The sequence below is a fragment of the Pezoporus flaviventris genome, unplaced genomic scaffold (genome assembly GCF_033815535.1).
Source record: "Pezoporus flaviventris isolate CSIRO_AGI_PZ_B2104156 unplaced genomic scaffold, CSIRO_AGI_Pfla_v1 ptg000023l, whole genome shotgun sequence".
Lineage (NCBI taxonomy): Eukaryota > Metazoa > Chordata > Aves > Psittaciformes > Psittacidae > Pezoporus > Pezoporus flaviventris.
The window spans coordinates 15,591,225-15,606,181 of NW_026892571.1; the positions used below are offsets into that span (position 1 = coordinate 15,591,225).

Below are 14,957 nucleotides of genomic sequence, written 5' to 3' on the forward strand. Positions count from 1 at the left end.
TGTCGTTTTCATACTGGAGGGAGGATGTTAATGGGAGGATTATAGAAGCATCCAGTTGTTGTAAACAAAGCTGGACAGTTCCGTTCCCAAGGGATTTATTGTCCGCAATAGGCGGACAGTGTCCAGATTAATCAATTTCATGACAAGAACAATTCACTGGGAGAACAGAGGACTCACCCCCAGATTCAGATCTCCTATTCCCAGGGATGCCTGCTGAACCCAAAGGATGGAAGAGCTCGTTTTAATTTCCTCGAGCACCCTCATCATCCAAATTACTTTAAACAGATCAAAACTGAGCATCTTTCTAACATTCAGACTGCAGGTGGCTGTCAGAAAAGTCTCTGCAGATGCTTCCTTGACACTTTTCCTCAAGGAAAGCCTATGTTTCACAGGAGGCAGCCAGATCATTTTGGTATTATCATAGGGCAACACCTTCATCAGGTGCTATGAAACGGTGTCGATACTTTCAGGACCTCTTAGCATCGCATCTGAGCAGCTAGAGAGGAATGCCTAGGATTTCAACAACAGATAAAACCTCTAAATCCCCAGAATAAAAGGAAAAGAACCTAACTCACACATAGTCTAATTCCAGAACAGTCCACAGTGTTCAAACATAGAGTGGGTTGTCAACTGTATAAAAGTCAAGTCTGAATACCCTGAATTCAGTAAGTACTTGGAGCTTTCTCTCTTGGACACTCAGGGACTCCAGTTATCGGTTATTGGTTTCTCTCTTAGTAAATTGATGAGACAGGGGATTCCTGGAGGATAGAGAGAGATTGCGGGTGAAGATGAGATGTTCCCACCCTTGCTGGCCCACCCCAGCCACGAAGCACCAAGCCTGAGCTAATACAACCTACCTGTCATCAGGGCTCATTACCTCGGGCTTGGCAGTGTCCTAAATGCAGGCATGAACATTTTGGTTGGCTTAGAGAGCAGGCAGAGCGCTCACATCTGTCTGCAGCATGCCACATAGATGGTGCTTTAGGTGTGTGAATTTAATGTTTTCTGGTTGTCTCACTGATGGGTTCTTCACCCTGGCGATGGAAACACTGGGCTTTGGGTTGACCTGGGGGTGTGAGAGCACCCCAGAGTCACTGGCACTGGCCTTCACCTCCTCATCCCTCCCCTAAAGAAACCTGTTACACTGCACAAGGCTTGAATTTTGAGTATAAAATCAGCTGAATCCGGCCACGTCTGCTGTGCAAATATCACCCTGGTACGTAAACTCCTGGCTGCCTGGAACCAGCTTCACTGTTGGTTGCAGTGAGGCTTTCCCTGGGGCCTTTGCCTGACCCTGCCACCAAACACACTGAGACGATGCTGACATCTGAACATGGGACGTATGTCAGGATGAATCCAGCCCATGGTGCTCAGCTCAAGGGACTTTTGGGCTGTGCAGTATCTGCCCGCCCCGTGCAAGGGCTGTAGACTGATCACTTGCTTAGAAACATTTAGTCTCTCGTGTACTGCCATAGCATAGGGCATTATCCACAGAGGCTGAACGTAACAGGATGAAACCATTACCCCTCAGTGGAAGGAAGCGTGCTGGATGTTGGCATGCAAGCACAATCCACATTTAGATATAATATATTCTCTAAATGGCTCTTTTCATTCCTTCTCCAAACAGAAACTGGGTGAAGGACTGGCAAAGCTGCGGACGGCGAGAGAGGCTCCATCAGACTGCATGTGCCCCCCAGGTAGGTGAAAACACACCAGCACAGCCAGCACCAGACTGCCCAAGAGCTGCCTGCTCACTGGATCAATGCACTGAGTTCCTCCTCTCCCGTTTTCTATAATCCTCCCTATTAAGCAAAATGCATTAAGAAGTGTTTCTTTTCAAGCTGAAGCACTCTCTTTAGCTTGGGACTGTTAACATCTTCCATTGCCTTCCTTTGGCCTGTTTACAGATAAAGGAGTTTGAGGTTTGGACCAAAGCAACATTTGGCTATAAGAATCAAAGAGCAAATAGCTCGTGAGCCCTGAGTGTTGGGCCAAGACAATTTAGAAGCAGTAACAAAATCACTGGGGCTTCATGCAAGTGTGATAATTAAAAGCTGCAGCCTCAGCCTTGCTCCGGCGCTGCCTTGCTGCAGGAAAGCTGTCACTGATTGTTTAAATTTCCTCCCAGAGTTTAATGAACTTCTTAAACTGTCAAAACTTCCTGTTCTGCTGTGGAAGTGCATGCTCCTTGGAAACAATAAACAGCTTAGATTAGTTTGTAAAGGAATCTCATCTACAGAAATGCTGTGTTAAGTGCTGTGCGGTCATACCCAAGGGCATGAATGGCTTCAGGCTGAGGCACTTCAAGCCCTTTCTTTCCACTGACACAGCGAAAGATGGGTGAAAGATGTGCAGTGCTTTGATGGGGGAGAGTGCACAGGCCTGTTACAGAGCCTTGCGAGCGCCATAGTTCAGTTCTGGTTTTAAAGGAAGAAACAAATCATAAATGCTACATGTAAAAGCATAATAGGCAAATGGGCAGTCTCAGTTTTTCCTGCCACTCTGGGTATGGATCCTACCAGAACACACAGCGTTAGTTTGTACACACAAGACAAAAAAATGGACATTTTTTGCCATAATAACCTTGGAAACAGTTCAGTATTGATGCTCTTCAATGTGCTGCTTTCATTTTCTAGTGAAAGGCTCCTATGGGTGTCCTGTGTGCCTGTATCCAAACCCATCAGCTGAGACGCAAACCATGCTTGTTTTCAGCTCTTCCAACAGCAGTGGTCAAATCAGTTTTCTTCCTTCTGATGCACAGACCCAGCCAAGTCTGTTGTCAGCCTCACAGGGCTCTGCTGCTGCATCTTGCTCTGGTCAGTGCAGCCAGGGTGCTACTGGTGTGCTTAAGCGGTCAAGAGGCTTTTCCTTTGCTCTGCAGAAAGCAATTGGGATTGAAGAGGCTCCTTTGTGGCCAGGAAAGTCCCAGTTCTGTTCCGGGTCACTGGGTTTGATGGTTGTTGTGTTTGAGAGATGGGGAGAAGAGAGGAGGGGGAAGGTTTTCCCATGTGCTGCTGAAATACTCATTACAGTCATTAGGAACGAATGTCAAAGTAATTGGAAGGAGAAGTGATTTCCCCTGGGTAAGAAACATGGCATCGGTGACTGCTTCTGGCTACCACTACTGGGGAGCCAAGTGCTGTGCTAAGGTGAGGGTGTGCTGCTGAGCTGTTGTGAAGCCTTTTGGCTGTTTCTGAGCAAATCAAAGGAATCTTTACCCATGTTTCTTTTCCTCTTTCTCTTGAAGAAGGCTGAATTGCCTTTCTGGTCTGCAGTTAAAGAGCTTGGTCCAGAAACATCCTGAGAGCTTGTGGTCCTCACTGGCTTCTGCTGCAGAGCTACAACAGGATGAAAACTAAGAGCTAAGCTTCAATTTGCTTCCATGCACTAAAAAAGCAGGCCCTGGTGAAGGAAATTTCTCCCCTTGAGGGGACTGGGAGATAGGGAGATCCTGCAAGCTTTACCCATGGGCAGGGGGAAGCAGGGAGCATGCATGGGCAGCTGGAAGCTGGTGGGTATCCTAAACACCTGGGCTGGGGGGCTTTCCTCCTCCAGAAACCCTGCTAAGCTTAAGAGTTCTTTTCTATTACTGGATTTAAAGCAAGCCAACCAAAGAGCTGTTGATGGTGATGCTGTCTGCAGCATCATGCCAGTGGTCCCTCCCTTGGTACCTCTTTGGGAAGAGGGGAACTTGGTGCCCTGCAAACCCATAGCAGTGGCAGGAGCAAACTGTGTGCTCAGGGCTGGCCTTGTTTTAAAGAAGACCCAGTATTTTTCCTTGAAGCGAGTCAATGTGGAGGTTTGTTGGGGTTTGAGGGGCTGAGGGCTGTTGTTAGGGGACCTGCCTTGATAAAATTGACCTGTAACGTGTTAAAAGCAGTTTGGGACCAGATGACTAAGGTCCACTTAAGTTAAATAAGGCTTAAATTATTTCAACTACAGCAAAGCCCTAAATCAGTGTTTGTAAAACACACAAACAAAATAAACTCTTTCCCTAGAAAAACAAAAACAAAACTGACCCCTTTTGTGCTTTGTGTTCTGTAGTCAGTCACCTATTTGGCTACAGGGCTCAGCTGGGTTCTTATAAAGTAGCTTGGCTTTGAAAATGGGACCCAGAGGGCTTTTTGGGGCTAAGCTGGGGGGTCCAGGGCTGGTGGCACCACAGGGGTTGGTGGCCAGCAGAGGGGGCCCGGCTGTTGTACCAAGGCCATGGAGACATGCTGATCCTCGTGGAAAATGACCATCACTGGTAAAAAACCTGAACAAAATTACTCCTCTGGCTCTGACACTGGACAAGCTGCAGGAAGGTGTCTCTGCAGCTGTTCTCAGCATCTGTGTGCTGCCTTGAGTTGACTTGTTTTGCTTTATACATCCAACCAAAGCAATGGGGGGATGATGACAACAAGTTGGCATCACTTTGATTCCTTTGTGGTTTGGACATTTCTGTGTCTGAAGAAAAGGGAAGCATCCTCGGGGGGGGGGGGGGTTGGGCAGCTGGACCAGTGTAGTTTGGGTTCCTAAATGCTGTAATGGGCAGTTTGGTGATGCTGTGATGGGTGGGTTGGTGATGCTGTGATGGGAGGGTTGGTGATGCTGTGATGGGCAGTTTGGTGATGCTGTGATGGGCAGTTTGGTGATGCTGTGATGGGTGGGTTGGTGACGCCATGATAGGTGGGTTGATGATGCTGTGATGGGTGAGTTGGTGATGCCATAATGGGTGGGTTGGTGATGCTGTGATGGGCGGGTTGGTGATCCTGTGATGGGTGGGTTGGTGATGCCGTGATGGGTGGGTTGATGATGCTGTGATGGGTGAGTTGGTGATGCCATAATGGGTGGGTTGGTGATGCTGTGATGGGCAGTTTGGTGACGCTGTCATGGGTGGGTTGGTGATGCCGTGATGGGTGGCTTGGTGATGCTGTGATGGGTGGGTTGGTGATGCTGTGATGGGTGGGTTGGTGATGCCATGATGGGTGGGTTGGTGATGCTGTGATGGGTGGGTTGGTGATGCTCTGATGGGTGGCTTGGTGATGCCGTGATGGGTGGCTTGGTGATGCTGTGATGGGTGGGTTGGTGATTCCGTGATGGATGGGTTGGTGATTCTGTGATGGGTGGGTTGGTGATGCCATGATAGGTGGGTTGGTGATGCTGTGATGGGTGGCTTGGTGATGCCGTGATGGGTGGGTTGGTGATGCTGTGATGGGCAGGCTGGTGACCCCATTCTGGTGATGAATGTGGCCTTTTGGTCCCTCCAGCTATGTGGGACGGGGCAACAGTGGTTGCGTGCTGCTGGCACCAGGCAGGCCCAAGACAGGCTGTCCCCATATGTTGGCTCGCTGTGAAACAGCAGCTCAATACTTTTATTATTGTCAATCCCAGGCCTGTAATGTTCTGCAGGGAGGCCCCTCATCCCCATCGCTTCAGCCTCTTTCTCTGGTGGGATCCTCATGGGCTTTGCTGCAAGATAAAATGCAGCAGGTGCAGGAACACGTGTTTATGTGGCATTTAGGGCAGCCCTTGGAGGTGGGTTGAAAGCAGGACTAAATCTCCATGCTTCCAAACACTTTGTTTTTCAGTTGTGTGGCTGTGTTCTGGCTGCCTTTTTATATCTAATTTTTAAGGAGTCTTTTATTTTCCCCCCTTGTGTTTCTAAGCTCAGTCTTTCAAAAGCTGGTGCGAAAGGTTCCTGTTAAAAACAGGATTTGCCATAGGGTCTGTGAGAAGGTCCATCAAGAGCTCATGGTGCTGGATGCCTGAGAGCAAATCTTCTTAAATCCAGTTAAGGAAGGCTTAAAACAAACCTGGTCCATAGAAAACACCCTGCCCAGCAGCTGGTCCTTGCTGCGTTGCAGACTGAGGGTGTGAAAATCTCCAGCTCTCACACTGTGTATTTCAATACACGCCTGGAGAAGAGAAGGCTGCGTGGAGACCTCAGAGCAGCCTTCCAGTATCTGAAGGGGGCCTATAGGGATGCTGGGGAGGGACTCTTCATTAGGGACTGTAGTGACAGGACAAGGGGTAACGGGTTAAAACTTAAACAGGGGAAGTTTAGATTGGATATAAGGAGGAAATTCTTTCCTGTGAGGGTGGTGAGGCACTGGAATGGGTTGCCCAGGGAGGTTGTGAATGCTCCATCCCTGGCAGTGCTCAAGGCCAGGTTGGACAAAGCCTTGGGTGAGATGGTTTAGTGTGAGGTGTCCCTGCCCATGGCAGGGGGGGTGGAACTGGATGATCTTAAGGTCCTTTCCAATTCTATTCTATTCAACTCTATTCTATTCTATGTGTGTGTTGTGTTCCCCGGTGCCTCTTTATTGTCCAGTACCTCTGCAGGCTTTGCGCTCTGGAGCCTTAACTCTGAATTTCCCGGCTGCGGGATTACACGTCTTCCTCTCTCCATCTCGATCTCGCGCTGAGACGGTGTCATATGCTTTTGAACGTATGTATGTACTACAAAGCGGTGTGAAAACGTTCAGTGTAACCTGATGTTCCAGTTCATATGTGACAAGTATTTCCCAATAATGGCTTGGCAGCGGGGAGAGAGGAGCGGTACTGCAGGGCGGCCGATTGCTCCATGGCTCGGCAATTCAAACCATGTGTACTGGGGGAAGGCGAGCATTTCAGACCCTCCCCGTGCCTGCAGACTCAGCCACAGCAGAGGCTCTCTTGCTGCGCTTATTTTGATTTATATTTTAAAACAATATTGTTATTTTAAGTGTTTATTTATCGTTTTTAGCCAAACTCCATGCACAGGGATCAGCCCTCTCCAGCTCGCTGAAGTTTGGCTCCGTACTCTCTGCGGTTCCCAGCGCCTTGAAATGTCTGCCTCAGTTTTGCTGGTGTAAATGTTGTCTCCAAGTGCCGTTTGCTATCTGCCTTCTCCCTGGGTTGTCCCCCCAGGTAATTAGCACAGCAGAATTCCCCTAATTGCTGGAGATCAAGGAGGAGAGGGCTCTGCTTGCTTTGTAGTCCTGACAAATGGCAGATGTTTTCCAGCAGCCAAATGGGATGCGCTGAGCTCTGGTAGCACCGGCTCTTTGTTTCCCACCCTTGTGTGATAGCAGCTCTCCATTATTGCTCTCTCCTTACATCTTCACTACCTGGGTCTGTAGTGCTGTGTTTGTGAGCCATGAGGCCTTCAGGATAGTAAAACAGACGTGGAAAAACATCAAATGAAAGCAAGTGTTTCTTTTATAAATTAGTGATGATCTCTGCTTTTCTGGGTTGCTTTGCATTCATAGACATTAAACGTCTGAAGCATTCCTGTCACCTCAAAGAGACATTATTCTGCCTACTAAACCCATTAAAACTCAGTATTTCTCTGTAATCGCTATGATTTAGGATGAGACAAAGAGCTTTACAACATCAAATGTTTCCTAAACCCTCCTTGCCTCAGTTTCCCATACCCCACCAGTCACTCTGCTTCAGCAGGGTTTACTGTCTGAGTCTGACTTCGCCCGCAGGGGGCTCAGATATTAGAATTACAGCCTTAGTATAAACAGGGATTTTTCTTGCACTGAAGTTACAAACGCAATCGGAATTCTCTCCTGCACGGAAAAACCTGTGCCAGGATTGTAAGAAGTGAGCCAGAAGCCAAGCACTAAAGCATCTAAATAACGAAGAACAACTGGCTGGGATGGACTTTAGACAAATGGTGCCATTTAAATGCAGGCGCTTACTTTGTGTTCAATGTGTTTTCGAGTCTTACCCCGTCAGAAACCCAATCTGATGGCAGGTCCTAGCAGCTATTGGGAAAGTGCCCTTTGAGCACAGAAATCACTGCTGGCTCCTGTCCATCAGCTCCTTCCTGGCGACCATTTCCCAGTCCCTTTTGGATGTTTGTGGAAGGCCCCGAGGACATCTGGAGCCGTGTCTGCACACCACATGTGCAGGAGCCGACAGCCGCCTTCTCCCGGGAGCTACCTGGGATGGGCATGGATACCCTTCATCTTCTCACATGGAAGGTCCTGGAAAGCTGCTGCCGCAGAGTGCTGGGCCCCCATCTCATCCTTAGGAACCTCGAAGCTCTGCTCAGGGAGTTGTTTCATGGCTTCAGGACTCTCCATTGGTAGAAAATTAAGGGTTAGGGGGTTGTTTTCTTGAGTGGTTGCAATAGATGGAAATAAACAGAGAAGAGGGCTTGGTTTGGCTCATGTGTGTGTTGTGCACTGCAGGGTGCCAGCCAGCGAGGGGGAAGGAGCCCAGAGTCCCTCTGGAAAGCAGAGGAAGGATTTCCTGATGGGTTGCTGTGTGTCCAGGGAGGGTTGGTGGCAGCAGCCAGGTATGTGGTGGCGGTGCCAGAGGGGCTTCTGCTCACACTGGTTTGCTTTTCTCTATTGCAAAGACACTGTTGGCACTGCTTCTTACCCCAGCCAAGGAGCTCATGGTGGTGGAGGGAGACAACCAGGTGTGAAGCAAAGGGGAGGTCTGAGGCTGGGAATTTGGGGATTGCCCTCAAACCGAGCTCTCCAGCACGCTGGTGTCCGAGGGAAGGCACATCCTCTGCTCAGCACCCATCCAGACAACACCCTACCAGATCAGCTGCTGTGTCAGCCACCAGTGACATTTAACGTCCTACCAATGTGACATTAGATGCTGGATGTGGCCAGGACTTTCTGAGGCAGGAAATAGCGTGGTACCAGTGTTATTCCCAGAGCTGGCAGCGCCTCTGACACGGAGTCAGAGATGTGAGCTAAAAGGCAGTCTGGCCTCAAAACCACCGGCACAGGAAGATGGGCTGGAGCCATCTCCCAGGGAGCCTGTGGCGGGATTTATCCTGGTGGCATTTGGTGCAGCTCCTGTGTTTGAACACGGAGGCCCAGAGCAGTGCATCAGGAACCAGCCCTTTCCCAGCAGCGTTCATCTTGAGGCCACTTCAGCAAAAATTAATTAAAACTGGTGACATCGATGAAAATTTATTTTTTCTGAGTCCGTCCAAGTTATTTCGCGCGTAATGAAAACTACAAAAATAAACCTGATGGCCACGTCCCCTGCGAGAGGCTCTGTGCAACCTTATCTGCGCCTCAACACATGAAGTTATTTATCGAGGCACAGATATTCGCTGCTGCCAGCCCCTTCAGCACTGCCTTTCCAGAAAGGAGGCTCTGGAGCAGGTTGGTTCAATGCTCAGGGACTGACTCACCTGGGAGTTTCCCATCAGCTTCAGGTTGGTTTCCTCCCCTTTCTTGTTCATTAATGGATTAATGTCACCCACATAAGCAGCGACTTGGCTCTGATTATTGAGAATAGACTGTGCTTGGCATGGTGCCTGCTGTGTCTCCATCCCATCGAGCTGATGGTGCTGTCATCTCCTGTCCATCCCGCGTGTAACAGGATGGGAATGTGCTTCAAACCCAGCATGCTTTAAGTTGATGTTATCATTCATGTAGCGTTGATAGAAGCAGGTTATAGCACAGAAATGATTTTTGGGCTGATGTATTCCTGAAGCAAGAGCTGCCTTGTTTCTCTGCCACCAAGAAGCTCCAGGCTGGTGTTTCGTGGCTTGCATTGTATGGATACATGCTGCGTAGTAAGCATGATCATCTACACACATGGCTGGGAGCGTGTAGGTAGCAGCAGGCAAAATCCAGCCAGAGCAGAGGGCCCATATCACTGCTAAGCCTCTGCTCTTGCTGCACTGGGCGGGTGTTGCTTCATTCCTCAACAGGTACTGTTAAATAACCACCCCATGGCCTCTTTCAGGGAGAACCAGCCCAGGGAAAGGCTGGAAAACCATCCCTACCAACCTCTGCCCTTGGCTTCCCACTTGAGAAGTCCTGGACTATCCATTATCACCTGTTTTGCCATTCAAAGGCCAGAAACTAGGACTAGATCAGAAACTAGGGGCTAGGAGCAGCCCGCTCCTAGGAGGTTGGAAGGTGAACCTGGCCACGGCAGGGGACTGGAATTGGATTTTAAGGTCCCTTCCAACCCAAACCAGTTTGTGATTTTATGTGTTAAAGGGGTGGCAGTTCTCCTTCAGCTGTGTGACCGAGTACTTCTGCACCTGCATTCTTCATAATGCCAGTCTGGCTGTAGGAAATCACTGACGACCTATTTTAAAAGCAGCCAGGATGGAGGACTTGGCCATGGGTTTGTCCATCTGTGGTTGTGAGGAGGCTGGAGGCAGCGTTGCTGCAGTGGTGTCCTTGGGGTGCTGGATGTTCAGGAGCCGACCATTGAACTGACCATGCCATGCGCATGGACAAGGTACACCAGTGTGTGAGTGACAGGTCCTCGTGGCGACACGCTGCAAGGAGAAGCAGCGCGAGGAGACAGATTCAATTGCTGATCTTATTTTAATTGCACCTGTCCTGCCATGGTCAATCAGGCAGTGAAAAGGCTGGAATTCTCTCTGCTTGTCTAAATCAGACCCAGGGGACAGCAATTGTCATCATTTCCCAGCTATGAGCCCATGGTAATCCCATCAGGCAGCATCCAGCCCTGCGGGGAGGAGATCGTGCAGCACCCCAAGCACGAGAGTGGTGGGCGCAAGCCTTTGTGCTATGCAGCCTTGCAGGTTGTGCTCACATGGGTTAGGGACATAATTAAACCTCCACCTGCTCTTCGTTTGTCACCATCGGGCTTTGTTTTATCACGTGGCAGAAGATACGCCGGTGCCAAGGCAGTCCTGAACGCTCGGGCTTGGCAGCCTCTGCAAAACCATCGTGCTTCTTGGGTTTCATCCCTGCGGCAGATAGATTGAGCTCATGGCCTTTTGTGCGAGCAAAGAGCTGCTGGAAATGCAGGGGATGGCTGGTCCTGAATGTCCCCCTGCCTACCCATCATCCGCTCGTTTGCTGTGTTTGATGTGACCTATAGAGAAAACTGCGTAATCAGGATGAATTGAGTGTAGCCAGGGGACTCCTGGAGCGGACTCCATGGGTTAAGTGCTAATTGGAGCCAGAAATCCACCTTTTCCTACACATTGGAGTTGGGCATGTGTTTGTGAGAGGCCTCGCATCCATGTTGTATGGTTGGAGCAGGGATTTGAGGCTGCGTTGATTGCATTTGAAGCTGTTGTTCATGTTTCTGGCACTCCTTTAAATTGGGTCTATTTATGTAATTATTTATTGAAGACATTAAGAGAACTTGGCTCCTACTGAGCTGCGTCTGCCTTTATGGTTTATTTTTGCAAACTGACTGCAATCATGGCGAGATTGAGGCCAAGAAAAGCCAGTTTTTACCTGGGCTGTGTGACACAAACTACTTTGTAATCCCCTTGAGTGACCCCATGGCAAGAGCCACTGACCCCTGATGACGCAGGACTTCATTCATCAGAAAGTCCCTTTGGTGCCGGTTGACTGGGACCAGTTATATCAAGACAACTCAAGTGGTGGACTGGGCTCCAGCCCACAGTTGATGTTTCCTATGTAGTTTAAGAAACCCTGTGTTTCTCCCTTGGGTTCTGGCTCTTTGTAGCACGACCATGGCCATTGGCTGTACAAGCAGCACATGGGTGGACCTCTTCAACTCAATCTCTATGCACCACATAGAAATGACACCCCTCGTGCTCCAGTCTCTTGGGCATCTTCCCAGGAAGTATGACATGGGGAGGGAAGCATTTACAAAGAACATTAAATGGGTTCGACGGAGTTCCCAACCATCTGCGTGCTTGTGGTCAGGCTTCTAAAAGAACCCACTACTAGAGATGAGGTCTATCAGTGCAGGCCATCTGGAAGTGCTTCCTTCTGGCTCGAGTTTGTCTGGGTTTTCTCCCCGTTTTGTGCTGTCTCTGAGCCATCCCCGTTCATGCTGCTCCAGCGTGCGGTGCGCTTGGTGCAGGAGGATCGAGCGGGTTTGTGCTGCTTCGCTGCTGAGAGAGGCTGAGGAGCTTGGATGAGATGTTGAACAGATTTTTCTCTTCCCCAGTAGATCTGTCTGGAAGATGGGAACAGTTGGTATTGATCTGATCTGCTGCATATTTTGGGAAGCTTTGGCAGTAACTACTAGCAAATAATGATGCTTTTGAGTCCCTATTGTGCAAACATTCAAATATGTTCGACTGTGTTGCACAGAGGCTCTCTGCGCAATCAGGACCATTTTAATTGCAAAAATGGGTCCTGATAGGGAACTGTAAGGAATGCATGTCCCCTTTCAGAAGAGAAAGCCTGGCTTCTGGGCTACTGGCAGCTGCTTTTGGCTTGTCTGGCTATTTATTGGAGAGGGATGAGATGGGAAGCATGCTGTTGGAAGTGGGTTGTGTGCTGTTGGTGCAGATGACGCTTGTCTGTGCCATGGATGCAAGGACTTCTTGTGTGCATTTGCTTCTTTAAAGTTTTTTCCTAAACCTTGCATCCTCAACCACAGCTTTTCCAGCTCAGTGCTGGAGGGCTTGAATCTGGGGTCATCCTCCCTCTTAGGGTGACTGCTGTGTGTGGGTCTGCCCTTGCCCTCATCCTTGGCATGTTGGAGTGTGGCGCAAAGGCAGAGATGCCCTGATACTGGCCAGAAGTTGCATGTGCTTTGTTTTTTTGCTGTATTTTCTTCTGTTTTAATAATTTTATTTGCATCTATCCATTTTGTAGAGGAGGACTGTAGAAAAGTCTTTTTTAAATTCAAAATATATGATTAAACTCCCCAGGAAAGGGTGTTCAACACTGACTTAGGGTTTTATACCACTTTGACTTGAAGGATAAAAGCACTGTATTTTATCTCCTTGGGGTTTGCTTTACTGTGCATTAAGCCAGACTTTAAGGAATTCCATTTCATTTTCAGAGTGAAAAGAGTCACATCTTTACACTGTTTCTTCTCACAGACATAAGGTCAGAGAGCATCAGTGCCTGGCAGCATCCCTGGGCACTCGGTGCTGAGGACAGGCGGCCGTGCTGGGGATGATCAGGCAGAGAGAGGAGGTCTGGAGTATCTGGAGGAGCAGCAGCACAGCCACCCCCCTCGGTTTGGTTCCCCTTGGTTATAGCGGCACAAAGACACATTCAAGCCTTTGATAAAAGCCAGGCTTCTCTGCTTTTACACACACACACAAACAAAAAACCCACAAAAGCAGGGAAGGGGAGGCTGTGTTGTGTTAAAGCAGGGACTTGGGATTTAGCAAGGAAAACCCCCAAACCTCCCTTCTTTGACTTAACAAGGGGACCCCTTCTCCATCCCTCGCACCCCATCAAGTCAGTGGAAATTTCCACCCCCCTAACTCCCCAGGAACAGCCCCCCTCCTCTTTAGCCCCATAGTGGTGTTTATAAGGAAGGAGTTTTATATACATATGTATGTATCTCCCATCCCATACATAATCCCATATATACGTGTATATACTCTTTAGTGCTTGTTAAAAGCAAAGCAAAATACAATGAAAACAGAGGAGCAGGGAGTAACAAACACATTCCTTGTCCTTGGTGGCTAAGTGACCATCCTCTTTTAGTGGGTTTTATTCCAGGCTTTGCTTATTGCTGGTTTTAGCTCCTCTTTGCTCCAAACCACCCCTGACTGATGACTCTGTGCCAAGAGCTCATCCCTGGGGGATTGACCCCAAAACTGGCTACTGCCTCCTTTCCTGAGGAGCCAGGAGGGACATCAGGAGCATCTCTCCCTCTGAGTATCTCAGGGAGGAGAACAGGAAAGGCAATGGGGCTGCTCCTGCTTTTCTTGCAAAGAGGAGCATTGCTCGGTGCATACAGCTTGTTTAGGACAAGTGCTGTCACCTGGCTCTGCTGGTAACTGCACAGCTGCTGCTCCTGATGTACCACCCTCACTCCAGCTGTGTCTGCAGGCTTCTTCTTGCCCCTCGGCAGAGCATGGGCTTGGTGGGCTCCTGGGAGCATCTGTTGAGCCTGTGTGGGGAACTCCAGCAGCAGGGATGGGGCTCCAGGATGGTGGGACACGGCTCTGAGCTCTCTGTGGCTTAGGTGAGTCTGGTGGCATTTGCTGATTCTCAGTTCTCAGGAAGGTGCAGCAAAGGGATGGTTTGTGAGCGCTGGTGTTGGGGTTGCTTTTCTTTCTGGGAAGATGTATGGGTAGCTTTAAGATACCTGAATTCCCTTGCTTTTTAAAGCACAGGGGAGAGATTGAGATGTTCTGGAGTGAAACTCATAGCAAGCAGGCAGGAAAGCATAAGTGGGTGTATATTTATGTCTATGTATGTCTATGGGTGTATATATATGTCTCTTGTGGAGGAGCTCATGTGGGTAGCTGTTGAAGCAGCATGGGGGCTGTCTTGAGGAGTCCTTTGTGCTTTTTATGTTGGAGGGGTGAGGCTGTAGTAAGGCTCTCTGTGCCCTCTCTGTTGCAGGAGGTGGTACCCTGCCCCAGGGGGGCTTTTGGTCTGACTGGGGGCACAAGCGTGTTATTTGGAAGTCTGTTTGCACTCATTGCCTCTGGAGCTGGATGTCTGTTTGTGGCAGGCCATGCTGCAACTGGTGAACATAATGAATGTCTAATAAATGTGCACCTTAAGGAGAAATCCTTGATAGAAGCATCAAGTGGCTCAATTTCAAGGTATTAAATCACAGGATGCTTCTGAAGGGTCTTCACCTTCCTGGCTGGTTTATTTGGTTGGGTTTTTCAGTGTTTTACTTGTGCAAAGTATTCCTTTTACTGTGCAATAGCTGCAGAGCCCGAGTGTGTCCCCCCCAAGTCCTGAGCAAGGGGTTTCACTGGAGACCCCTGCGAGCCACCGCTTGTAACCCAGCTGGTTTGTTGTAAAAGGAGTCTGAATACTCAAGAAACCTTGCGGAGACAGCTGCTCCTTGAATCCTTCATCCTAGGCTTCCATTGTGCTCACTGGAGAGTAGGGGCTGAGCTGGTGCAGCTGAACACGGGGTTTGTGTGAGGATGGCAGATAAAATAGTGGGTTGTAATCCCAAAAAGATGACTCCTAGCAATGAGGAGGCTTGCCAGGCAATGGGAGAAAGTTAGTAATAACACTCACTGGCTTCTGTCTCTAGCAGCCTTTCCAACTTGTTTATGTGATTGCATTATTGTCTTTGGGTTTTTCTTTCTATTTATTGTG

The 14,957-nt window shown here is 49.0% G+C and overlaps 1 protein-coding gene across 1 annotated transcript in view; it reads left to right on the plus strand.

The window, feature by feature from the left end:
* Positions 1-14,957, plus strand: part of LOC133271267 (collagen alpha-1(XXIII) chain-like) — a gene marked incomplete at its 5' end in the record, with an annotated part of 171,518 nt that overhangs the window by 2,361 nt on the left and 154,200 nt on the right. The window contains one exon of the mRNA XM_061457214.1: positions 1,628-1,697. Within this exon, the coding sequence (XP_061313198.1) occupies positions 1,628-1,697 (70 nt within the window). The remainder of the gene's footprint in view (positions 1-1,627; positions 1,698-14,957) is intronic.